At 40.5% G+C, this 25,805-nt stretch overlaps 1 protein-coding gene across 3 annotated transcripts in view; it reads right to left on the reverse strand.

Moving 5' to 3' along the window:
• Positions 1-25,805, reverse strand: part of RASGRF2 (Ras protein specific guanine nucleotide releasing factor 2) — a 241,934-nt gene that overhangs the window by 78,283 nt on the left and 137,846 nt on the right. For all 3 annotated transcript variants that reach the window (XM_060635446.3, XM_060635444.3, XM_081796559.1), the window contains exons 16-17: positions 21,896-22,021; positions 19,131-19,220 (exon numbers count right to left, since the gene is read on the reverse strand). In XM_060635446.3, the coding sequence (XP_060491429.1) occupies positions 19,131-19,220; positions 21,896-22,021 (216 nt within the window). The remainder of the gene's footprint in view (positions 1-19,130; positions 19,221-21,895; positions 22,022-25,805) is intronic.

Below are 25,805 nucleotides of genomic sequence, written 5' to 3' on the forward strand. Positions count from 1 at the left end.
AGACTATCCTTTCTCCATTGAATTGCTTTGGTACCTTTATAGAAAATCATTGGACCATTCAGGTCAGGATTTATTTCTAGACTCCTGCCCCTGTTCCATTGATATATGTAACTATCCTATGCCAGTGCCAAAGTATCTTACTAATTGTAGTCTTCTATTCAGTTTTGAAATCAGGAAGTCTTCCAACTTAGTTCTCATTTTTCAAAATGTCTTGGCTATACTAAGTTCTTTGCATTTTCATAGGAATGCTGGCATAGTACTAAAAACAAAAACAAAACAAAACAAAAACAAAAACCTTGCTGAGATTTCTAATATATACATTTAAAGTTACATACTTTTTTCAGGATCAGTTTGTCAATTTCTGCAAACAAGCCTATTGGTATTTTGAAAGGAATTGTGTTGAATCTATCAGTTTACTTCCTTTCTTCCAATCAAGATGACTTTATATTATCTTTTTTTCTCTCTCTTATTGCACTGAAGATACACCACTGCAATGCTGCATAGAAGTGGTAAGAATGAACATCTGGATATTGTTCTTGAGATTACCAGAAATATTCATTCTTTCACCATTAGGTATGTTAGCTGCGATTTTTCATAGATGCCTTTTATCAGGCTAAGGAATTACTCTTATTTCTAATTTCTTGGATGGGTATTGGATTCTATGAAATGAAATTGGATTCTATGAAATGAAATCTGTTTCTATGGGGATAATCATATTATTTTTATTCTTTATTATATTTATATAATGTATTATATTAATTGCTTTCTGATGTTAAACCAATCTTGCATTTCTGGGATAAAGCCCCCTTGGTCATGGTATTTAATCTTTTTCATAAATACTTGGATTTAGTTTGCTAATATCTTATTGAGAATTTCTGAATCATGAGAGATAATAGTCTGTAGTTTTGTCTTCATATGTCTTTGTCTTGTCTTGGTCTCACATTAACACTGGCTTTATAAAATGAGTTGGAAAGGATTTCCTCCTCCATTTTCTAAAGATTTTATGAATAGTTGACGTTATTTATTCCTTAAATGTTTGGTAGAAATCACTTGTGAATGCATTTGGTCTGGGATTTTCTTTTCGGGAAGACTTTTAATTACTAATTCAATATCTGTTACTGATTTGTTCAGATTTTCTATTTCTTTTTTTACAAGTTTTTAAAATATTTATTTTTGAGAGGGAAAGAGGGAGGGAGGGGAGAGGGAGAGGGAGAGGGAGAGGGAGAGGGAGAGGGAGAGGGAGAGGGAGAGGGAGAGGGAGAGGGAGAGGGGCAGACAGATACAGGAAGAAACCAAATCCAAAACAGGCTGCAACTTACACGGGGCCTGAACTCACGAACCGTGAGACTCATGAACCGTGAGATAATGATCTGAGCTGAAGTCTGATGCTCAACTGACCGAGTCACCCAGGTGCCCCCCCACCCCGGCTTTGCCTTTAGTAACATTGTTTTGGTCTTACATTCTATTTTGCCTGGTATTGGTAGAGCGAGCCACTCCAGTCTCTTATAATTACTCTCTGAATGAAATATTTTTCCATTCTTTTACTTTCAACATATTTGTGTCTTTTAATCTAAAATATGTCTCATATATAGCATATGGCTAGATCTTGAATTTACATCTGCCATTTTGCTGTTTGTTTTTTATTTATTCTGTATTAGCGTTTTGTTGCTGCTGTAACAAGTAACCAATTTAGAGGCTTAAAACCACATAAATTAATTATCCTAGTTCTGACATGGGTCTCACGGGTCAAAAAGCAAAGTGTTATCGGAGAACCTGGGTGGCTCTTGATTTCAGCTCAGGTCATGATCTCATGGTTTGTGGACCCAAGTCCCACATCAGGCTCTGCACTAACAATGTGGAGCCTGCTTTGGTTTCCCTCTCCCCCCGTCCCCTGACCACACACACACACACACACACTCTCTCTCTCTCAAAATAAACATTTAAAAAAAAAAAACACGGTATTGGCAAAATTGCATTCCTTTCTGGAAATTCTAAAGAAGAATGAATTTTCTGGACTTTTCTTGCTTTTAGAGTCTGCCTGTGCTCCTTGACTCGTGGCCCTCTCACATCTTCAAAGCCAGCTATGGCTGCCTGAGGTTTTCTTTGCTCTGATCACTCTGACACTGACTCTTTAGCCTCCCTCTTCCACTTTTACAGATGCTTCTCATTATATTGGGCCTACCCGAATAATTCAGGATAATCTTTCTGATTAGCAACCTTAGTTCCAACTTCAATCTTAATTTCCTTTTCCATGTAAAATAACATACTCACAGATTACATTAACTAAGGTGTGGACATGCTTGGAAGCCATTTTTCTTCCTACCACAATGTCTAATGCCTTATTTTTGTTCCTTATTCATCCTTTTGTGTTAAATAAATCTTTTATAATATACCATTTACATTCTGATTCCACTTTTTTTTTCTTTTTTGTCTTTCATGCCCTCAGCCAGGATCTCAACTTCAGGCTACCTACAATGTTGGTATTCCCTGTTTGTTTGCCACTGAGATAGCTAATATTTCTGACAACACCCAACATCAAGGATTTTTTCCACAGTCTCCTATGTTCCAAATCAGGTCATCACCTTCCAACAATAAAGCTGCTGGTTTTCATAGCTTGCCCCATACCAAAGGAAATGGGAAGGATGGAATGAGAGCATCCCAAGGCTGAACTGCCATAAACTTCCACTGTTCTTACCTGTGGTTCGGTAGTTTTCCTTTAATAAAAGCATCCCAGTTTTTTGTATGGCTGTGTTTGATTTTAGGAGTCCATAAAATAATGGTTTTGATAATTATGTCCAATTTTATCCTTGCTTTTTGGGCAGAGAATCTACCAACCTCTTCATACCACCATTCTCATGTTTTTTTAAGCATGTAAATTTTTAGCAAATCTTACACCACAGAACCTTTATCTGAAGTAGATAAAGTCACCCAATTTCTGAATTTGATAGCTTTGTAGTGGAAAGAGAGTCATACACCCCCTAAAAACCTAACTACATTAAAAAAAAAAAAGATAACCTAACTTTGGATGCCCTTTTCTCCATTTAGATATGTTACATCATTTCATAAGTTGACAAGAAGAGTATTGAGGTGATTGGCAACAGCCTCATATTATTAGCAATAATTGTCCAAAGGCTGAGTTTAGTACCTTTAATTTTTATCTGAATTTGAACAAAAATACCTTTGTTCCACAGAGTTATTAGTACTGCTTCTCATGATCCTTCTGACTAATGAAAAAAACCTAGTGTGTCCGATACTATAAACATACCCAAATAAAGTATAATCATTATGCATAAAATTTAATCAGGACTTAAAAACATCACGAATTAAACCACATTGGAAACTATTCTGGAGCACATGCATAATCACAGCGCCAGTATAGCTGAGTCCAGCCCTGGATATGGTCCAAGATACTGCCTATAAAAATCATCCACAGGAATGTCAGTCTCAGCAGCTGGACTGGTGATATACTAGCATGGCTGGGGCAGTACAGGGGGAAGCCTCAAGGAACTCTTGTGTAAGAAAATCCCGCGTGACCATAGTAGGTACAATAAAGTGACTGGAAGCTATTCAGACATCTTAGAGATGTTCTCCTGTGTTCCAAACTTCTGCCTCTCCATTCTCAGCATTCTCTATATCCAACAGAGCCATCTTTTTGGGGCATAGGCCAACCAGACAGTATGAAAGTGTCAATGAACAGGAAGCATAAATTAGTCCCAGGCACCAAAACATGGGGCTTAATCCATTTTCCATCCTGCAACTCACACTACAAATTCATGTAACAGCACCTTTCCTTCTGATTATCACTATGCTAGGGGAAAACAAAGTTAATTCTCAAAATCTCCAATAAATTAGACATAATTATTCCTTTTTTGGTTATGAGGAAACTGATGTCCAAAATTTGAGCAAGTCAGTGACTTAACTCAGAATTCAAGGCTATACACACAGGCAGTGAGAGCACCTGTCTCTTGATCCACTGAAATTCATGACAGCAAAAGCCACATCAGATGACCCTGTCTTCGACAATGGCAACAATTTACACTGGCATGTGTGACAGTTTCAAAATAGAAGGCAGCAAACATAATTAGTATTATTAAGATACTAGTTCCTTATGGACCCCAAACTCAATCTCCCTTGCACCCTATCCAGAGTGGAATACAGGCAATGTTTTCTAACTCACAGTATAGCCAGGGATCTGCCTCAAGCCCTATCCAAAATGAAATAAGGTGTAATTAAACAACCTCAGGGGATGCCTCTCCAAGGGTGAATGAAAGAGGCTGCACAAGCTCATCTAGGAAGTACATCTAGACCCTTCTCTGGTTCTTCCCACTTAGATTTCTTGTTGACATCTAACACTTAGCTAATTGTGAATTGAGATCATTATCGTATTACTAACTCGTTTTTCAGGCATTAGACTCACAATTGAATCATCTGCATTGCTTCTTTCTTTTTTATCATCTCCTATATACCATCCATCAAGAATGCCTACACTAACATTATTCTTAGACTCCTTCCCCTTCCAGAACAGTCCCAGTGCAAGTCCTACCATTACTACCATAAAAACATACTGGCAAGACTCTCACCTCCTCTGTCCCCAATTACCTGTCATTATACACAAGAATGTATTGCAATGAATACCACTATATACCACGAATTCGTTTAACATAGTTATTTCTAATTCTCTTGATTGTACCGAGAAATGACACTCCTTTCATGGGATGACCACAGGATGACAAACAATTGATATCTTTGCAATTATTTTACTAATTCTTGCCCATATAACAATCAGTAGGGGGTGCAGTTTGCACATATGTGTGTGTGCATATGCACACACACGAGTGCAATAAGTGAGGCAGGAAGAGATTAGAGGGAATAAGTGGGCGACAGGGGAATGCATTCATTCCAGTTGAACACTGGTCCATTATGACGATAGGGGCTGGAGATCTAATGGTAAACACAACACTCCCTATTCTTAAGAACCTTATAAATCACGTGGACAAGGGGCGCCTGGGTGGCTCAGGTGGGCATCAGACTTCAGCTCAGGTCATGATCTCATAGTTCGTGGGTTCAAGCCACGCATCAGGCTCTGTGCTGACAGCTCAGAGCCTGGAGCCTGCTTTGGATTCTGTGTCTCCCTCTCTCTGTCCCTCCCCCACTCTGTCTCTGTCTCTGTATCTCTCTCTCTCTCAAAAATAAACAAACATTAAAAAAAATTAAATCATACGGACGAAAACAGCTAGTAGCAACGGCCGGAAATATTCACTGAGCACTTAGCTGGTTCCAAATTCTGGGCGGGGAGAACTGCCATGAATCATCTCATTTAATCCTCCTGACAACTTTGTGAGGAAGATACAATCATTATCCTCACTTCAAAATGAAAACAGTAAGACTTAGAGAGGCTGCCCTAGATCATACAGCTAGACAATCAGCAGAACTTAGAGGTTTATGTGACACCAAAACCCATTCTCCTGAACACTTTTCACTACTGACTCCTTAGAGACACATTCTTCACTGCTCTAACTGGTATCCCTTCTCTTTAGGGCCCTCATGGCCCCTCTTCCTTGAAGAACTTCTTGTTCCACTGCCAGAGCACCAGATACTGGGAATCAGAGGCTACTTTTCCAGAGAGCACTGTCCTTGAGAAAAGGCACACGGCCTCTCTTTCCCATCCTCAACAAAGTAACAACGGAAGGTCAAATCCTCAGGATGAGCCATTAACTCCTGAGAGGGCAAGGGGCTTCTTCACTGTATCCTCCACCCACCCCATGGTGCCAAGAGGAAGAACAGACACTCCGAGTCCATCACAGATCTTGACCGAACCATCTTCTGCAGTTGGCAGCCTGAGTGTTTTCAAAACCAAGCCTGGAAATGCACTAAGGATGGCTGGGTGGTACTAAAGCTATGCGTTAAATGGGTGAGTCGTAGGGTATATGAAATATATCTCAATACAGCTGTTTAAAAATTTCAAAACAGCAGGGAAGCCAGCCCATCTTTGAAAATGAGAGGCTATCTGTAAGTCACCATCAAGGGGAGGTGAATGGCAGAATATATTTTAAGGAAGGGCATGGTAGGTAGATTTTAAAATGACAGAGTAAATAAGTAAAATTTGGTTGGGTGAAGTCAGGGGTTTATTCTATTGGCCTTGATGTTTACCTGAAGAAATGTTTCGGAAAACAAAGAAATAACGTTCAAACTGCCCGAAATGTCTTCCTGTGTGCCAATCAGTATCCAAGTACCCCTCCTCAGGAATACTTTGGTGCTAAGTCCTTAGCCCTGCTGGGAAATTAAACACAAACAATGAAACACACACAAGACATCAGGAATAAAAGAGTCTCTGAAACCTCCAAATGTACAGAAAATGACTCAATCTGGGAGGGAAGGAAACTGAGATTCATATTTGAAGATGGTTAGAAATTAAAAATCACTGGCAACTAATTAATTAATTGCATACAAGTGAACTGCCTATCAATTGTTTAACTGTCTCTTGAAAATATCAGAGGTACATGGTTCTGAAATACTTTACAAAAGCAACCAGGTTTAATAGAATGAGCACTGGACTAGGAGTCCAGAGAACTGGACTCGAGTCCTATTTCCGGAATTTATAACTGCCTATGAGTAAGTCACTTTACCTTGTTCAGCCTGTTTCATTATACACAGAAGAGGAATTTGTATCTGCCTTCCCCCTTCCCAGACTTGCTGTGGTGGACACACATATCATTACTTATGAAAGGGCTTTGGAATCATAAGGTATAGGACTGTCTTTCTAAACCCATAATGCTAGGATAGAAAAAAGGAAGTGAGGACATCACTGACAAATCTTTAACACTGCATTGAGGAAGGTAAATTCGTGGAGGCAGCAGATACCAGCCTTTGCTAAAACGATTTGCTTTTGGGCGCCTGCCTCTTGAGGGGACTGTGGTTTGTGTTATGCATGATCCACAGCACGATCCACAGCAACCAAGGGATATGACATAACATTATTTGCCAGATGAAGGTTTATCCCAAATGCTCTACCACTATTTTGAATTAGTTCTGAATTGTGTACAAGATCTTGAAAATTAGATGCAAGACAAAGAAAACTCTGAAGAGAAGGAGGATTATAGGCAATGTTGCCACTCAAATGCTAAACTATCTTTAAATACCTACCCTCAGACTCCTTACGGCTGATGATCCAGTAATATTTGAACAAGGAGACATTTAGCCCCCCACAACTATCTGTTACATTTATTTAAAATGCACACACACACACACACACACACACACACACACCAATACTATTATTTTACTCTATTTCTACTAGTCTATTTGGGGTCTTCTGTAAGTTTATGGCACCTGATTTTTGAAGCCACTTAAATACAATTTGCTTCAGTGTAGGTCTTTCACCACTTCTCATTATGATGCCCGTGGAGAAATTGTGGCAATATTAATTTAGTCAAATATGACAGATGCTGCCTTCACTTAATCTAATCCCAGCTAAATTCCTAAGACTATCACACACACCAGGGAGCCTGTGCCCATAAAGAATAATTGCAGATCCAGAGGAAAAAACTGTCTCCAAGTTAAAAAAAAAAACACAACTATTTTCATAGAGATCTAACTAATTTGAAGGATGTATGAAATACTCTGAAACTATATTAACCTCCTCTTTCAGGGTCATGCATTGAAGCCTTGTTATTTTGCTACTGTGACATTTTCTCTTGGTTTCCAAGTCCAAAGTTTTACAACATGGCAGATAATTATACTGATTATTATCAGTTACCTGGCATTTCCATCTTGATCATTTGAGATTTATTTCACGCCTATTCATCTAATCTCCTCAACTGGATCGTCAGTATTTAGAAAGTAGAAGAAATGCCTCATACTTCATTTTTATCTTTCCATAGTACCTGGAATGGCACAGAGCGTACACACAAAGATCTAGAGAACTAACTGAAGATTAAATAAAATCAAATAAACTTGTGCATCATTTAATCCAAAGAGCAGGAAAGAATAATATTTTCAAGCCAGGCAGAGATTTCTGAATCTCGATACCAACCTCTCTGATGAACAACTAGATTCAGACCTTTTGTTTAAAAATTCAAAGCAGCTGACATTTCTAAGAGCCTTTCCACCAGAGCTGGGTAGTAAAAACATGGCAGCTAGACTTCCCACCCTCTCCTACTCCCCAAAATTTGTCTGGAAACCCCATCCCTGCATAGTCCCCTCCCCTAATATCATTGGCCTGGTTTCTAGTCACAACATTTCAAGAGCCAAGTTTTTGGTCCTAGAATCACAAAGTCAGTATATAGAGAATACAAACCACCTACCAGTGCAGAGTTTACTAGCTTCTGATTCAGAGCTTTGTCTGACACTTCTAAAATGCTCCATAATTCCAAGAGACCAGCACTTCTGCAGAAGGGCCTTAAACTGGGGCAGTACAATTCCCTGGGTAGCTGAGATGCTAGGGTAAGTGTAATGTGTCACAAAGGCCAGCTTCAATTTCATCTCGAAATGGTAATTACAATTTTAAATTCAGCATTACAGACAGACAATAGCTACACAGGGAGGCTCCTTTCAGTTTGCAGAAGAGCCATTAGATTCCTTCCTATTGCTAAGCAACAGTTGTTAAAATCAAACTGCTCTCAGCTCTCAGTTGAAAAATCAGTCTATTCAGTTCAGAGCACTACAGGTGAAGGGAGAAGAGAAAGACTATTTAGAGATCTTGAAATATAAAGTAGATTTAAGCTACATGTTAACTTTAGATATATTCTTCAACTTCAAAATATTTGGTAGGGAATACGCCCAGGGTGCTCCGTCTCACAGGGAATAGCCCAGACATGCTTCTCTTTCCACAATAAAAATATGCACCTTAAACTCAATTTGATTATGAATAACCTGGCCATGACACTACCTGTAGTTATCTATTGCTGCACAACAACTTACCCTATAACTTAGAGACTCCAAACACATTTATGGTCACATAGGTTCCTCAGGATGAGGTTTTAGAAATGGCTCAGAGGGGTGAGTCTGGCTCATGGTTTCTCATGAGGTTGCATCCAGATGACCACCAGGATTATAGTCATCTAAAGGCTCGACAGGAGCTAGAAAATCTATGTCCATGCCCACTCATGCAGCTGTTGGCCAGAGGCCTACTTTCTAGTTTCTTGCTAGCCTCATGGGCCTCTCCTCATGACATGGAAGATGGTTACCTGCACCCCACCCCGGCCACCCCCAAACAAGCAATCTAAGTGAGAATGACCAAGAGAGAGGTCAGTGTGCCTTTGATGATTTAGGTGTCAAATTCAAACATGATCACTTCTGCTTAATTTTATTTGTTAAAAGCAAGTGACTGAGTGCTACCCACATAAAAAGTTGAAGAAATCAAACTCCACCTCTTGAAGGAAGCAGTATTGAAAGAACTGGGGGGCATATTTTTAAAACCACCAGACCACTCAACAGAAATGTTCATGTCCTTCTCCAAACAAAATGGTGGCACTGGAGAAACCCAAAGAATGAAGTTCCAGCCCTGCTCTATATACTCAAGGCAGAGGTTGGGATTGATAATTGATGCTGTACATCCTCTGTTCATTCCCCAGATGACAGGATTCAAAGCAGTCACTTAATACCTACGTGACCTTAGATAATTTGCTTAACTCTCTGTATCTTAATTTCCTCCATTGACAAGAAAATATAATGCCAGTAACTATTTCACATATAGTTAATATCCGTAAAGCTTAAAATAGTGCTTCGTATATATACCCTATAGAATGATGTAACCTTATTGTTGCTGTTACTGTCATGTTGACTCAATTTGTATATAGAAATGCCCAAGAGGGCAGCCTAAGACAGGGGTTTACAAGATGTGGGTATGACTTTGGGAACGCTCTGCAAAAGCCATCCACAATTACAATGATTCACAATCAATAAAACAGACTAATTACATGCTAACAAGTTGCTTCTTCAGGTCTTCCCCCAATTGTAAGGCTCGAGGCCACAAATGCTGGTAAGAGAAACAACCTGAACCAGACACTTTGGGCTGCATAAGGTTAGGACACGTGCAGGACCTGTGCTCTCAGGGGATATTCCTGGTAGATGAAAAGCCCATTCCTCTCTTACCATAGACTTTAGAAGCTTTAAGATTCAGTTCACCTGTGCTGACTTGCACCATTAACTGTGCACAGACATTTCTATATGTTACTTCTACTGCCACACTTAATCTCTGATATACTACTTTGAAAAAAGTTGTAACTAAAAGCTTATCTCATCCTTCTTAATGTATGGAGCTGATGCAATATTACATAACCACAGTAGTATCACTGCTTATTTCTCCCAGTAGAAAAGTCACTGGGGCACCTGGGTGGCTTGTTCGGTTAAGCATCTGACTTTGGCTCAGATCATGATCCTGAAGTCTGGGAGTTCAAGCCCTGCATGAGTTGGAGGCTGCTTCAGATTCTGTCTCCCCCTCTCTCTTCACCCTTCACTCACTCATGCTCTTTCTCTCTCTCTCTCTCTCAAAAAATAGCAATAAACATTAAAAAAAGGAAAGTTCACTGAAAATTTTCACTTTTCATTACATATTGTTGGGACTGCTACTCTTAACTTTACAGAGTAATGATTTCCAATTTTTTGTAGTGTCGACATGCCTATTACTGATTATTTGCCTTCTTGCATTTATTACAAAAGTTAAAAAAAAAAACCAAAAAGTCCAGGAAGCCAGAAAATGTTTTAGTTTTATATGAGGATTATTTTTGTTTTATGATCACTGAGTCATCATTAGTGAAATTATTTCTGACTCATCAGAGATTACATTCTCTCATTATTAAAAGTACTGTAGTGTATGTTAATTTTTTTAAATCTGTAATCTTCAAAGATTCAGGAGTCCTGGGTTTAGATTTTTTTTGTCTCTTTCTAATTAGTCTCCTCCAGCCTAAGATTTTTCACCTTCAAAACAAACAGGATTGCTTTACTATTAGTATCTTTTTCACTGTGGAGAAGCTCTACAGAACCAGGATATAACCCTAGAAATGCACTAAAGGGCATATCCTGAGCATTAAGATTCTATCAGACTCCTGACAAGCCTACAGGATGCAAGTCTGGCTGGCTTCATGGTTTGAAACCTGGAATGCATTGTGCCCCAAGCTTAGAAGGGCCCACACTTGGTTTAATGCTTAACTATCACTGTCTTAAAATTCTTTATAGTTTTTTAAACAAGGGGACCAGCACTTTCTTATCGCACTGGCCCCTACAAAGTATTTAGCCAGCCTTGGCAATAGAACATACCTCCTTGAAATAGTGCAGAACTCCAAGAGATGAGAACATACCAAAGAAAAAAGACAATTGGACAATAGGGAAAGGAGGAGATAAATAAGAACTTTGACAAGGTGTGTTGCACAGAAAATGAAAAGATGGGGAGAGCCCCAAATGAGAAACACTATATGCAGCCAGCATTCTGACCTTAGATTTCTGAACGCCGTTGCTAACTTGGGTTAGATAGACAGCCTGTTTCCTTCGATGCCCTGATTACCAGGACACAGGACACTGGGAGACTGAGAATCAGATCAAGAAAGTGAGCACAGTCTTTCCAAGGATGGCAAATAGAAGAGCAGTTATTCTTAGCCTTATTTCAGTTTTCACACAATTCACATTGCAGCCCATTTCCATCAATAATATCTGTTTTGGAGTGCCTGCCTCTGGGAGGACGCCAATCAGAATCCTCAGGGGGATAAAGGTATTTTAAAGAAGTCCCTAACTGTTCTCATTCCACCCTACCCACATCCCATTGAGAATCACTGCAATGAAATATCTACATGATATTAGCTTTCTGAGTTAGAAACAGGAAATCAATTTGTGATTTCTGCCTGCATTTACAGTTTTAGCTTGTAAAACAGACACTGGAAAAAGCCCACATCCTGTGCCTTTCTTATAAGATCACTCAATACATAGATAAGCTAGTTAAACAGAGCTGAGTGTTCTCACAAATCCTGAACCAGACTACAGATAGCAGGGTATGTATGTGACATTCGCTTAATTCATGGTAATCAACATCTTTGGAAAATTTAATCCACTTCTCAATTCAGAGATAAACGCTTCCCCCGACTAGATGCTATCACTGTACTAAGGCCCTCGCTTCTGCAGTCCTGTGAAGGAAATCACAGATCCTCAATGCCCACGGCTGGCCAAGTCAGAATTGACCCATGGATGACTAATGTCACCAGAGCTCATCTGTCTGGAGTCACCAGCTGCTGAACCTGTCAGGTGAGGGCCAAGCACACCTATCAGTGGGAAGATGAAACAGGTGTGTTGCAGACAAAGCCAGGAGGGAGAGTCAGTAACAACATTAATTAATTCAAGTTTCCCATGATCTTGTTCTTTCTGAAGGAGATGTGATGTGGGACTAGAGGAACCGTAAGGACAAGGAAAGCTGGAACTTGACAGTGAACAGATCTGAATGAGCCTCATTCTCAGTAAATGCAAGTACCAGGGCCAAGCCCTCTACCACGCTGGGTCTCACACTTGCTTTAAAATCTATAAAACTAGATGGAGAAAAATGGTACCTGCTATTACTTCTATGGTGAGGGGGTGATGATGAGGCATCCTTCAGATCTTCGAGATAAGATTACCCAGTAAAAGCCAAAGTGGTCAAGTGGAGGAGAAGAGATGGACTTCCTGTAGAGCAGCTGGGCCAAAGGAATAGGAAACGGTCAGGGAGAGGGTCCTTAAGAAGATCAGGAATCCATTGCTAGTATGTAGACATGTCTCAGGAAATCTTATCTCCGTCAATCTACACTCCAGATGTAAGTGATTACAGGAAATCTGAGGTCACACACTGGTGGTTCCCAGCCAAATATGGTCCTCAGAAGTACTTTGTTTGACCTGGACACTATTTTTAAAGTATGAATTCACTTCTAGCGTTTAAAAACAGATTTCACATAAATATCCAGATTTCTGGCTTTTCTTTGAGAAAGAAAACAGATATGACAGCCCTAGTCTGTGTACTCTCATGGCAAAATCGGGGGGAGCTGAGCGGTGGCTGTCCCCCCTACGCATGGCATCAGCTCTCCAGCCCGTCCTTCCGTTACCTGCCTGGCCCTAAAATGGATGAAACCGTAATGCAATCAAGTGGCAATTAAGCAATGTGAGTGAATTAAAGAAGAGAACAAGCACAATCAACCGTATTGTACTTGTGCAGTGGAGAGACAGTAATAGAGGAGAATGGTCTGCATGGAGCCCAGGAAAGGGCAGGACAAAGAGTGTAAACTTGGCAATGCGACACAGTCAGGAAAGAGGGTGCCCAGGCCAGCTGGAATAAGAATCTGGGTCTGCTTGAAAGAGTATCAAAGACATATGATGAGCAGAGGAGGTGTTCCATGTGACCTAGCTTACTGTAGGGCATCTTTCCAGGAAAAGAATGCAGTGACCACCTGACAGGAGCCTTCCTAGCTGCTCTTCAGCCTGGTACAGTTAAAGATGTAACTTCACAGTTTCAAAACTCTCATTGCAGCGTGTGTGTTTAAAAATAAGACTTGGAATCACGGTTAATTTAAATTTGGTTTGCCAAAGCTCTTTACTTTTCATTAATAATAGTGATAATAATGTTTTACTTAAAAATATAAATTAGATACATTCTAACCCCTAAACTTCAAATAGCTATCTATCTTTGGTGAAATAATGAAAAAATATTTTTTAAAATATTTTGGAAAAACACAAAACAATGGAAAATATGTCCCAAACTATGATACCTCCTATGGGGCGGGGCAGGGGGGTACTAACAAACAAAAAAAGAGTCATTTATATTTAGGAATAAATGCAACAAAACAAATGCAAGACATATGCTGAAAAATTAAAAAACAATGCTGAAATGAGAACAGATCTAAATAAATAAAAAGACATTCCATATTCATAGATTAAAAGACTAAATATTGTTAAGATTGACAATTCTCCCCAAATGGACCTACAGAATCAACAGAATCACTATAAAAATTTCAAGTGAGACTTTCAATTTCAGTTCTGACATGTAAAGAACTTAGAAGCTAACACACCTGTCCTTACAAGAAGAAAAGCTGGCAAAACTGAAAATCAATGACTTTTCTTGGCCACATCAGAAAACTGAGGCTGTAGGACAAATGACCACTCTCAAATCTGGAGGGACAGGTACATTCCGAGAGATATTGCTGATATCTGCTTATTTGGTGTAGAAGTCGCTAAAGCCATGAACTGGCAGCAACAGCAAATGGTCATTTTGCTCAACAGCTAGAGGCTGAATGTGGACCAGCCTAAGAGTAGAACTGCTGGGGACTACACTCTGAGGGGCCCGCATACTACTTCTGGCTCTTGTAGGTAAGAGGGAAGAGCACCGTTGTGAAATATGCCCAGAGCCTTCTCTGTAACAAAGATCTACTCTCCAGGGAAAAAGACTGTCTAAGCCTTGCCCAGCTTGGGGAAGAGTATCCCTCCCACTTCCTGTCTTATCTAAGGAGAAAATAACGGGGGCACCTGAGTGGCTCAGTAGGTTAAGCGTCTAACTCTTGATCTCAGCTAGGGTCATGATCTCCCAATTTGTGAGTTCGAGCCCCACATGGGGGCTCTCTGCTATCAGCACAAGGCCCGCTTCGGACCCCCTGTCCCCCTCTCTCTCTGCCTCTCCCTTGCTCGTGCTCTCTCTCAAAAACAAATAAATAAACATTTAAAAAATAAGGAGAAAATAACATAGTCTAGAGGGGTCAGAGCTTCGGTGAAATAAATTGGGAATGCTGTAACCAGAGAAGGAACAAACACACCTCCTACACTCCAGCAGTTCCCTGCTACTATCTACTATTGACTACACCGGCTTGAGTGGTCTGACAGAAGAGAAAACAGATTATGAATAATCTACTTTACAAGCACCAAGTAATCACCAGTAAAGACCTCACTATTTCCCTAAGCAATTGTAACTGTGCCATTAATTTTTCTCCAAGTACATTCAACCATTCCTCTATTTTGTTAATTTACCTTGACTTGCCTAGAATGGTGAAACATATAATCTGCTCCTGGATAATCAAGAGTTGCTTGTGGTAACTCCACTGCCATTACTTCTAGTCTCATAAAAAGAACCCACCTCACACTTCCATATGTTATTTGAGATCATTTCATAAACTCTATAATTAACCCTAGAGCTTCAGGTGTGTAGTAAGCACAGTGACGTGCCTTGATATGTGTATTCATTGGATTTGCATTTCTATTCATATCTTCACTATATCCAAACTGCACCTGCAGATTCCCTGTATCAGCATCCATCTGAAATGCACACAGTTTAGTTTCTACTTTAATGCAGAGCTTCTAAATTTGAGCAGATGCTTAAAATACATATTGCAACCAGTGTAGTGGCACACAAGACCTTGTCGATTGCCCTTCGTCTTGATCTTGTACAAAGTTAAAGCTCCACTCCAGGACAGGGCACTCATTTGACTGACTGAGGATGACTGGTCCCCTACCCCCAATTCCCTCTCCCCAATGAGCAAAATTTCCTATAGCTGCTGTAATTCCAAGAATGACCTGGAGCGGACTCATAAGCAGATTTACCAGGAAGCCGATGACGCTTAAGCTTCTGAGCTTTCTTCCAAAGCCCTGGGAGGTGCCCTAAAGGTTGGTACTTGTGATTTTATATTCTTTTCCTTGAGATAAATTGTATAAGTGTTAGGCCCCAAAATTCTAGATCCTGCCGTAAGTGGGCGCAATGTAACTTGGCTGCCAATCACAAGGCAAGAGCTAAATAAGCTGTTAAGTCTTCATAATACGAAGTTAACAAGGATTGATTTAGGGTTGCAATCACGCCCACAGAATGGGCCATTCATCTCCAATGAGGAACCTCCAATAGAAGCAAAAGGGTATGACATCGAAGGAGAGACTTATCTATCTTTGTAGAGGGTAGGGCTCTAGGTACTAAAATAAAGCAGTGGGTAAAATCCATGCTTTTCCCATTGTATGTGGAAATTAGGCAGGCTCAGACCCCAGGGAGTGGATCCCAGACCATCTTCCACAAATAAAATTATCTTTCTCTGCCTTTAGGGCCAAGCATGTGCAGCTTGTCTGGTGTCTTTACAAAGAAAAATTTCTGTCCACTTTCTTGCTAAATTTGAAATTTCTTTTAATGAAGTAGCAAAACCTTCCAAGCAATAATTAAAGAGAAACAGCTTAATCTGCAAATGCCTGGAGTGAATATTTGAAAACATAATCATTAATTGGCAGGTCTAACCCAGAGTTGGGGGTAGGGATAGGGGTGTGAACGTGGGAGAGGATTAAAGAAGGAGGGAGCCTGAAGACAGCCTGAAACATGGAAGCCCAATCTGCAGACCACATGGCCTAACTGGGCGGAACCTTGTTTCCTACCATGGGCTGGGACACAGCAGACCTGCACCGTCAGGTGGGCCCACATTATAGTATACAAGCAGACAGGAGCCTGTAAAGGCTGATGCAAGCACGGTGTTCACTTACACAATCTCTCCTTCTGCTTGCCTTGGTGACTCCTTAGGTTCTAGAGTGAATCTGGGATGGCGATTCCTGAATCAGAGGGTGGGCACAAAGTCTGGTTTAGGAGTTAACCACTATCTAACACTCCCTTCCCGTGAACACCTGAACATCTGGGTCTAGCCCTTCACAGGGCAGTTAATACTCTCCCTGGCTTGTCAGTAAGTCTAGATCTTTGCCTTCACACCTCCCTGTTTCTGCTCCCAGTCCACCGTCCCCAGCCACCTGTGCAACCAGCCCTTCTGTCGAGTTCTCCAGGAATCCCCTATGGGGATCCATGGAATGGCTGAGCCCCAGGAATATACTGGCCTCCATTCCAGAAGAAACCCCCTTTCTTACCACCATTAGCCATTGCAACTGACCCATGTGCAACGTGCTACCCTTACAGTAGGGCCACAGACAGTGCCAAATCCAATCTTTAATTCCTTTACTTCTAAAATTGAATTATGGGGCACCATCACATTACAGGCAACATCAGCAGCACCATAATAAAAAAAGCAGTTTGCTCACTCAGGGTCAGGCTACCCTGCCCTTAGCCACACTGGCTGTGGTCAGTCACCATCCATCCCTCCTCAGCTGGCTCACTGAAGAGAGTTTTCTTCCTAAAGCTATTTCAGTTCCAGGGGAGAAGTAAGAAGAAGGGCAGCAGAAACTGCAGTGTTCAAATGGTGAGGAAGACTTTGTTGTTTTGGTTACTTTACACTCTGGCCCATTATGCACAGACAAGTCAAAGTCAGAAAGCCATTTCTGAAAGCTCATTAGAACTTTTGCTGCAATCCCAGGTGAAAAAGAAAAACCTTCCCCTACCCAGCCTCCAGCAGATGCGGAAATAGGGTCATTGTAAATTAACATAAAAACTATTTTCCTTCATGAACCTTCATGAAATTATGAAACCTATGAGAAGGCTCTTTCCAAAGATAGACTAGCTTGTGATAATGAAAGACAGAAGAGAAAGTCTCAACGAATCACAGTTGATAAGCAATTCTGCTGAGAGCATAATGAAGATTCCTTTATAACTTCACCAAAAAATGTTCATTATTACAGAATGGAGTCAACAACAGAAGTCAACTGGATTGACAAGATATCAGTGCTATTACCATTACAGGCTGTCTCATGTTATGTTGATGGGACTTTTGGGAGAAAGTTTTGAGAACAGAGCAAAAAACACCCTAATTTTCCATACCACATCAAATGCAGCATGTGTGGCAAAATATTGGAGGCAGAATGTGGTTAATCTGCAAAGATTTCCATTATATATATATATATATATAATGTATTTTATATATATATATGATGTATTATATATATATGTACATATATATATATATATATATATATATATATATATACTTCATGTTCATTATAGAACATCTCTCTCTGTTTTTCAATTTAGAAAGAAGTCACACAGATAGTACCTACTAGTTACTATTGTTGAATACAGGTTCATAGGCTTTAGAAATGGACTCTTTTGGGGTAGGTGAACAATGGCTAATTAACAAAATACACCCTCACTCATGGTTCTACAAAGCATGATGATTAGAACCCACGGGGTTAGTTTAGATGAAGATACAGCAACAAGGCTGTTGAAACCACATAAAGATTTGTTTTAACATAATGTCCTTCTTGCACATGAGAGAAGAAAACAGAGATAATGAATTATAATTTTCATCTATTAAAATACTGTGCCTTCATTTTAAGTACTACTTCATTACCTGGAAAATTAACCAAGAGAATTCAGAAAGCATCGTAAAGCTACTGGAAGTGAATTATGAGTCAGCTAAAGCAATAGCCCCTCCATCTTCCTTCCCTCCACAAGCCTTCCCTCCCACCTTGCATATGCTTTTAGCATTGTACTCAATTAAAAAGGAAACACTTGTGCCTGGTAATTTGGCTAAAAAGGTTAGAGAACTCCAGAAAACAACATGGGAGAAATAACACATCCTTCTGTGATACAGTTCTTTATAGTATCCCCCCACACCACCTGTGTGAGACTCACCTGATGGTGCTTATTTATTTATTTTTAAAAAAAATTTTTTTTAACGTTTATTTATTTTTGAGACAAAGAGAGACAGAGCGTGAACAGGGGAGGAGCAGAGAGAGAGGGAGACACAGAATCCGAAGCTGGCTCCAGGCTCTGAGCTGTCAGCACAGAGCCCGACGCGGGGCTCGAACCCACGGACCATGAGATCATGACCTGAGCCGAAATCGGACGCCCAACCGACTGAGCTACCCAGGCGCCCCGGCGGTGCTTATTTACAAGATACTCTGTGGGCGAAAGGGAGAGGGAGATTTAAGTTTCGGCTATGAAATGAGTAAGTCATGAGAATAAAAGGCGCAGCATAGGGAATACAGTCAATAATATGGTAGCTACACTTATGGTGAGCACAGCATAACGTATAGATGTTGAATCGCTAGGTTGTACACCTGAAACTAGTATAACATTGTGTGTCAACTACAAACAAGAAAGTTAAAAATAAGTAAATAAACAAATAATAAATACATAAAAGACAGTCTGATGCACTGAGAATGGGAGCTGGGAATCTGCATTCTCGATGAGCTGCCCGGTGTATCACCAACACACTGGCAGGCAAAGACCAGTGATTTAATACACATTGCTGTGAGTGTGTACCTGGCTGCTCGCCCCTACTCACCTGGTGGACTCCCGTGTCCTGCAGCCGCTGTGGCAATTGCAAAGGCAGAAGCAGGCGAAACTGAGCAGTGAGAGTTGTCAGCCGTCTGTCCTGGTTATTTAAAAGAATGGAAATGGCACGGTGAGGCAGATAGATCATATTCGATAATAAAAATTCTCATTTTAATTCCTGCACTGGATGAAGGCTTGAGCCAAATGCTCTGTACTGTCCTTGTTAATAGGAAAATAACAAGATTTTACATTGGTCATTCCACTCTAGATATATACCCAAGAGAAGTGAAAACATATCCAAACAAAAACTTATACATGAATATCCCCAGCAGCATTATTCTTAATAGCCCAAAAGTACAAATACCCAAATGTCCATCAACCATCAAATGGATAAACCAAATGTGCTATATCAATACAAGGGAATATTACTGGGCTACAAAAAGGAATGAAGTTCTGATGCATATTACAACATGAATGGTCCATGAAAACATTACGCTAAGTGAAAGAAGTCAATCACAAAAAGTCATGTCTTCTATGATTCTATCCATATGAAATGTTTGGAATAGGTAAATCCATAGAGACAGAAAGTAGATTAGTGGTTGCCAGAGGCTAGGGGGAGATGGGAGTGGGGAGAGACTGCTAATGGGTACAGGGTTTCTTTTTGGGGTGATACAAATGCTCTGGAGCGAGACAGTGGTGATGGCCACCCCCATCTTGTGGATAAATAAAAACCACTTTACTGTATACTTTAAAAGGGTGAACTTTGTGGTATGTGAATTATACCTCAATATAAAAATATTTTTTAAAAATGTCCTACATCATATTACCAGTAGAGTTTTCTTCTCAAAACACCTGTAAAGTTAGGATGAATTCTAAAATCAAAGGATGCTCTGAGCACCTGTTTGCAGTCCCTTCCCTCCTTAGATATTTTACACACAGGATCTGATAATGCTTATGCCAACCTCACTGTTCTTCCTCATTCAGGCTTTTAGTGAAAATAGTTCCCTGTGATTCTGACTTGAAGGGTTTTTATTAGTTTGTCCCTAAAGTGATGTACCCATGCTTAAAATAAATAAATAAGAGAAGAAAAGAGCTGCTTAATACAGCCAAGGAGAAAGAACAGCTCTACCCACTCCTTTAGCAGTAGACTTTAAATATTTGTAGAGTAAGGTGGCAAGAGGACAGATGAACAGGCAAAATTTCAGCTACACACTAAGAAAATGTGTGATACTGTCCCTATTTGGATCTTCTATTTTATCACAGATTTCAGCTTCCTTCCTATGGTCCTATGTCTGTGAAATTTAGTCATATCAGAGAAGATAGAAAAGACAGTTTAAGTCAAGATAGGATTTACAAATACTGCTTATATAAATTACAAAACCTTATATACAAAAATAAATATATAAAAAGGGACTACAAAATAGAGCCCTGATAATAGTGACCAGGTGAAGAGCATTTATCTCTTGCCTTGGTAGAATTTTGCTTCCATGGGCTTTGACCCCAAACTCTTCCAGGTTACCATGAACTCAAAAGGGGGTCTGTCCCATGTAGCAACAAAGTTGTCAAGGCCTGGACTGACCAAAGCTCTAAGAGTAGTAAAGAGATTTGGCTAACTCCATAGTAGACCAGGGAAGTCTTGCTTGCCACCTTCATTTACCAGAACCATTCAAATGCCAGGGTAACCCATGATTGATCAGAAGTCTGAAATCAGTCCACTCCCCAAGGGCTGGTATCCTTCTGGGCAAGTCTTCTGACAACAGCCTAACCCAGGTTAGCCTCTCTTAGATCCGATGGCAATGACCACAGCTTCTACCCCATGGCCAAGGTTACAAATGAAATGGCCATTTGGAGCATATGCAGAAGTATGAAAGTCAAAAAATGTCTACATTTTACTTGGATTACTTGGGGTGAATCTTGTTCCATAACTGAATAGTTTTCTCTTCCAGCTTGAAATAACTGACTTGAGGAGAAAGAAGGAAGCATTTCAAAAACAACTGTTGTTTTCTTTTATTAGTAAAGAAAAATGTAAGGATTAACATATACTTAATTTGTTTTTAAGTATTTCTAAGGTTTAAAACGTGTGTAAAGTTTGTAACTCTTAATAGGAAAACATTATTTGAATGCATACCCTAATGGCAAGCCACTGCAAAACGTTTCAAAAATCCACTATTTTTTGAATTTTTTTATTTAAACAATGGAGAGAGAAAAGATTTCTACCTTTTGGTCTGACAGTTTGTCTTCCAATTAGAGGACATTTGGTATGTTCTAAAACAAATTATGGGAGACGCTTTATAATTTTCGTTAACTATAGAAAATATACCAGGTTCTACCATGTGAATAATAATGATAATTAGGGTCCCATGCAACTGGACCTTAATAAGGTCTCCCACGAATTGTGGTGCCCCAGGTGAGCCTATTTAATCTAGAGTACACTGGGATTTATGACAAGGTATCAGGGTTCTGGGAACATTTTGATAAAACCAACATGGAGACTCTTCAACTAGCTATCACCTAAGGACAAGCCTCTTGATTCATGTTACTCCAGACACAGTGCAATGCCATAATGGGGTCAAGTCAGTATTAGTTATACTAATGACATATTCTCTAATTATCTATTACTCCACTACTTGACACTGACATTGTTTGCTTCCAATGAATTTTCATAACTGAGACTAAAAAAATATTTTGGGAGTGAAACAGTAAGGCGAAAGAAAAAGTTAGAAGCTAGAAATCATCTTTCACTTTTATATTTCCAAGCCCCCTTTCTGAGCTCACCTACAGGCTGACGATAGCGGAGGTGCTGAGGAGTTGAGGGTGACCGGCAAGGTGAAAGTTCTGAGCTGTCCGCCACCGGGGAGCTTTCCACTCCTGCTCGGTCCACTGGTGCAGACTCTAGGACAGCTGCTTGAAAATAGCATGAATGTTAACAAGAAGGCCGTGAATTCAAGACCTCCTTGTCAGGGTTATGCACAGAAACACAAAGGTTCGTTATGGAGAACAGCCTTTTGGATTAGTCTACATTTTAAAAGGGCTTTAATATGAAATCAAGTCATTCCTCCTGGCAGAGTGCTAATGTCACTAAATCTAAATGCAGTGTCTTCTCTATCCCTGTCTTGCTGACCCTGCTGAACCTGGCTGACCCTACCCAGTCCTTTCCATCCAACACAACAGTGGATGTTAAAAAGACCAGGGGAAGGACACCTGGGAGGCTCAGTGGGTTAAGTGTCTGACTTCAGCTCAGGTCATGATCTCTCAGTTTGTAAGTTCAAGCCCCACTGTTAGTGAAGAGCATGTTTGGGATCCTCTGTCTCCCCCTCTCTCAAAAATTAAATAAATAAATAAATAAATAAGTAAATAAATAAGTAAATAAATAAAAGTAAACATTAAAAAATGGGGGATATCTTGTGGATTCCCTGCCTTCCACAAGAGTGGGGGAAGAGGGACTTTTCCAGATTGTGTATCAGACTGGGATCAAAATTGGGACTTCATCTAATTCTTTGCTTGGGTTGCCCCCTTAAGCCAACTAAAATTTGAATCTCTACCAATGTGGCTCCCAAGAAGCCCTGGGGACTCCTAAGGATTGAGAGCTGCACTGTCCAATATGTTAGCACTAGCTAAGTGTGTCTGGGTAAATTTAAATCAAAATTAACTGAAGTTACATTACTATTTCAGCTCCTTACTTGCACCAGCCATACTCTAAGTGCTCAGTACATGTGGCTGGTGGCTATGGTACTGGACGACATAGATATAGAGCATTTCCGTCCCCCCAGAAAGTTCCATTGGATACCCCCAATCTAAACCTAGTGGTCAACAGGAGGCAAGTGGAAATTTTTAGAATGAACTGTGGGGAGAGTTAAAGATCATTTGAGCCTTTTCACTGCAGCTAAGATCCTCTGAATAAAAGGCACATCATTCTAGGGTCACATTAGGCTATTACTGATGATGTTTCTGTATCCCTCCCACTGGCTTATTAACCAGGTAAAACTACAACTTTGTGGATGTTCTTTCATGGAAAAGCACTACAAAAATTTCAAAAATTTCCAGCAACTTCTGTATTTCTGCTTCCTTGGGCTTTTCGGTAACCACGAAGAGCTGTGTCACCTCCACTAACTTCACATCATTCCCCCTCCCCGCCCCCCCCCCCCCCCATCAGCAGGACTGTTCTCAACTCAGCTCCCTCTGCCATTCCATTCAGGATTTCACTCAATAAACCCTTCTAAAATCCCTAACGACTTCTTGCACATGATTTACTTCTTTGGAAATACGACCACAGTTCTGTTCTTTTGAAACAGAAAGGGGCCAGGGAAGGGAAATGCTTAGGCTCTTTCCCTGAATGACATAATTACAGTAAAGCTGGCAATGATGCAGGATACAGACAAAAAATCAGTGCTTAGCTGTGAGTTTTATTATTTTCTAAATAACTCCCTCAAAATTCAGTAATGGAAGGCATCTGTTTTGCAAGAGCAAGCAGAATATCAAATACGTGTCCTTGGTCTGATTCAACCATTCACTCCTCTGAGGCAAATGAAAAAATCATTTAGTCAGCTATACTGAACCCAAAAAACTTCCCAGTGAGAGAGATGGTCAGGCTTCGACTATGCCCTGAAAGAGGAGGAAAGCAAAGAATAACACTGTAAGCAAACAGGCAGCTACAGAGAGAAGAATCCATGCCAGCAGGGTGGGGGAAAGAAGCATTTCCTTCTGGCATGTTCACTTTCAATCAAGTTCCATGCAAACAGCTTTGCTTTCAAGACGAGTAGGCAGATGTGGGCTCAAAACAAATGCTAAAATTGGGAGCACTTTCAGCCCACAGGCAGGCAATTTTCAAGCTAAGAACACAGAAACAGACACTAGCGATGTGGACTGCTCCGCAAACGTCGACACTAGGTTGCACAGCCGTGACCCAAGTGCACGCTGGTGGGTAAGAATCCCAAACACAGTGAGCAGTCCTGTGACCTTTCCCTCTGCGCCTGCCCCTGCTCTGATTTTTGTTGAGATCCCACCATCAAGCGGAATACAGATGTTAGTTGGGCTAATATATGCACTTTGTAGAAAAAGCGAGGGTAGAATATGGTGGGGACTGCCTGATAGGAAGAAAGGAGGGCACTAACAGGTAATAAGTGAGCCTGGAACAGATCTGAGGACTGGGTTGGGGGGAAAATAAAGTGCATTATTTTTCCCTCTGAAGTTCATCGTCTTGCTCACTTTGAAGGACAGTTCCTATTTCTCTTCTTTCCCTTCATGTCATTTGAAGTTCTCTTGCCAGGAAATACTGTGAGGTTGGCATTATCATTGCAATGGCAATAAAACCAGACAAAAGTCACTTGCATTTTTCAAGCGGTATACCCCAAAACTGTCTAGCTGATCTAGTGAGAGAGACCTATGGCCTCAGTAGGGACCTGATGGAGGAAGCTGTATTACGGAATGAGGTTGTATGGAGTTGTATCCTGAAGTGAAAAGCCAAAAATGTATAAACTGTTGGCATGAGATTCTTATTCAAGTTTGCCAACTGTTTTAAGTGTTAACATTATGCAGAGCACATGCAAACATCTTTCAAATTAAAGACAGATCAGTGTCTCCCTTTTCTTTGCCAATTAGAATTTTCAAGACTAGACAGCGGAGTTAACACAGCAGCATTCTTGGCTTCTAAAGACATCCTACACACACACACACACACACACACACACACACACAACACACACACACAGAACGTGTCAGACTGATGCTGAAGTAAAGCATTTTTAAACTTATTTATTTTGAGGAAGGGAGGGGCAGAGAGAGAGGGAGACAGAGAATGTCAAGCAGGCTCCACTATGTGAGCACGGAGCCCGATTTGGGGTTCGATTCCGTGAACCGTGAGATCATGACCTGATCCAAAATCAAGAGTCCCTTAACCAACTGAGCCACCCAGGTGCCTCTGAAGTAAAGCATTTTATCCATGACTTTCTTGGGGCTATTCATGGCCAATATTGCCCACTTACCAATACAAAATAAAAGAAAAATCTAAGTCTATGATTCTTTTGTTTCACCTCTTCAGAAAAATGCCACAGAGCTGCCTGGCCTCCAGTGTTAATTCTGAGCTTTCTACTCACAGTGTTTCCTTTATGGGAATGCACAGGATACACTGTTCTCCAGTCCCAGTAGCAAGAAAAAATGTGCCTGTACACCAGTCTATTCTTAGGTTTCAATATGAATCACGTAATTGATTACTTTCAGAACCAAAACCAGAGCAACTCTAGGAACTGCAGAAGACCACAGTGTTGTGTTCACTGTTCAACAACCATACCCTTGGCTTCATCCAATTTTCTTCATTGCTTGATTTTCCTACCCATTTTATTTTTAATCCAGCTGTACCATGTTCCTGTTTGAACTACCACCTTAACTACTTACTAGGAACAAGTGGGAACAACATAGGAAGTAAATACATTAAGAGTAATCAGAAGACAGCTACAGAAAGGGAAAAGAAATAAAGATGTAAAGAAGTGGCGTGAAAGGAATGGAGGGCGATCAGAGTGATAAGGGGGTGCACAAGTAGCGGATGTGAGCAAGAAACACAGAGGGGAGAGGAGCTGACTTCTCTGGAGGAGAGGCTGGCTGCAGGGCACTTCATCAAGTGCTATGGGCCCCACGTGATGCAGTCCTGGAACCTCCCCATCACCCAGAGAGCAGCTCTGCACTTAACAAT

The sequence above is a fragment of the Panthera onca genome, chromosome A1 (assembly GCF_046562875.1).
Source record: "Panthera onca isolate mPanOnc1 chromosome A1, mPanOnc1 haplotype 2, whole genome shotgun sequence".
Taxonomy (NCBI): Eukaryota; Metazoa; Chordata; class Mammalia; order Carnivora; family Felidae; genus Panthera; species Panthera onca.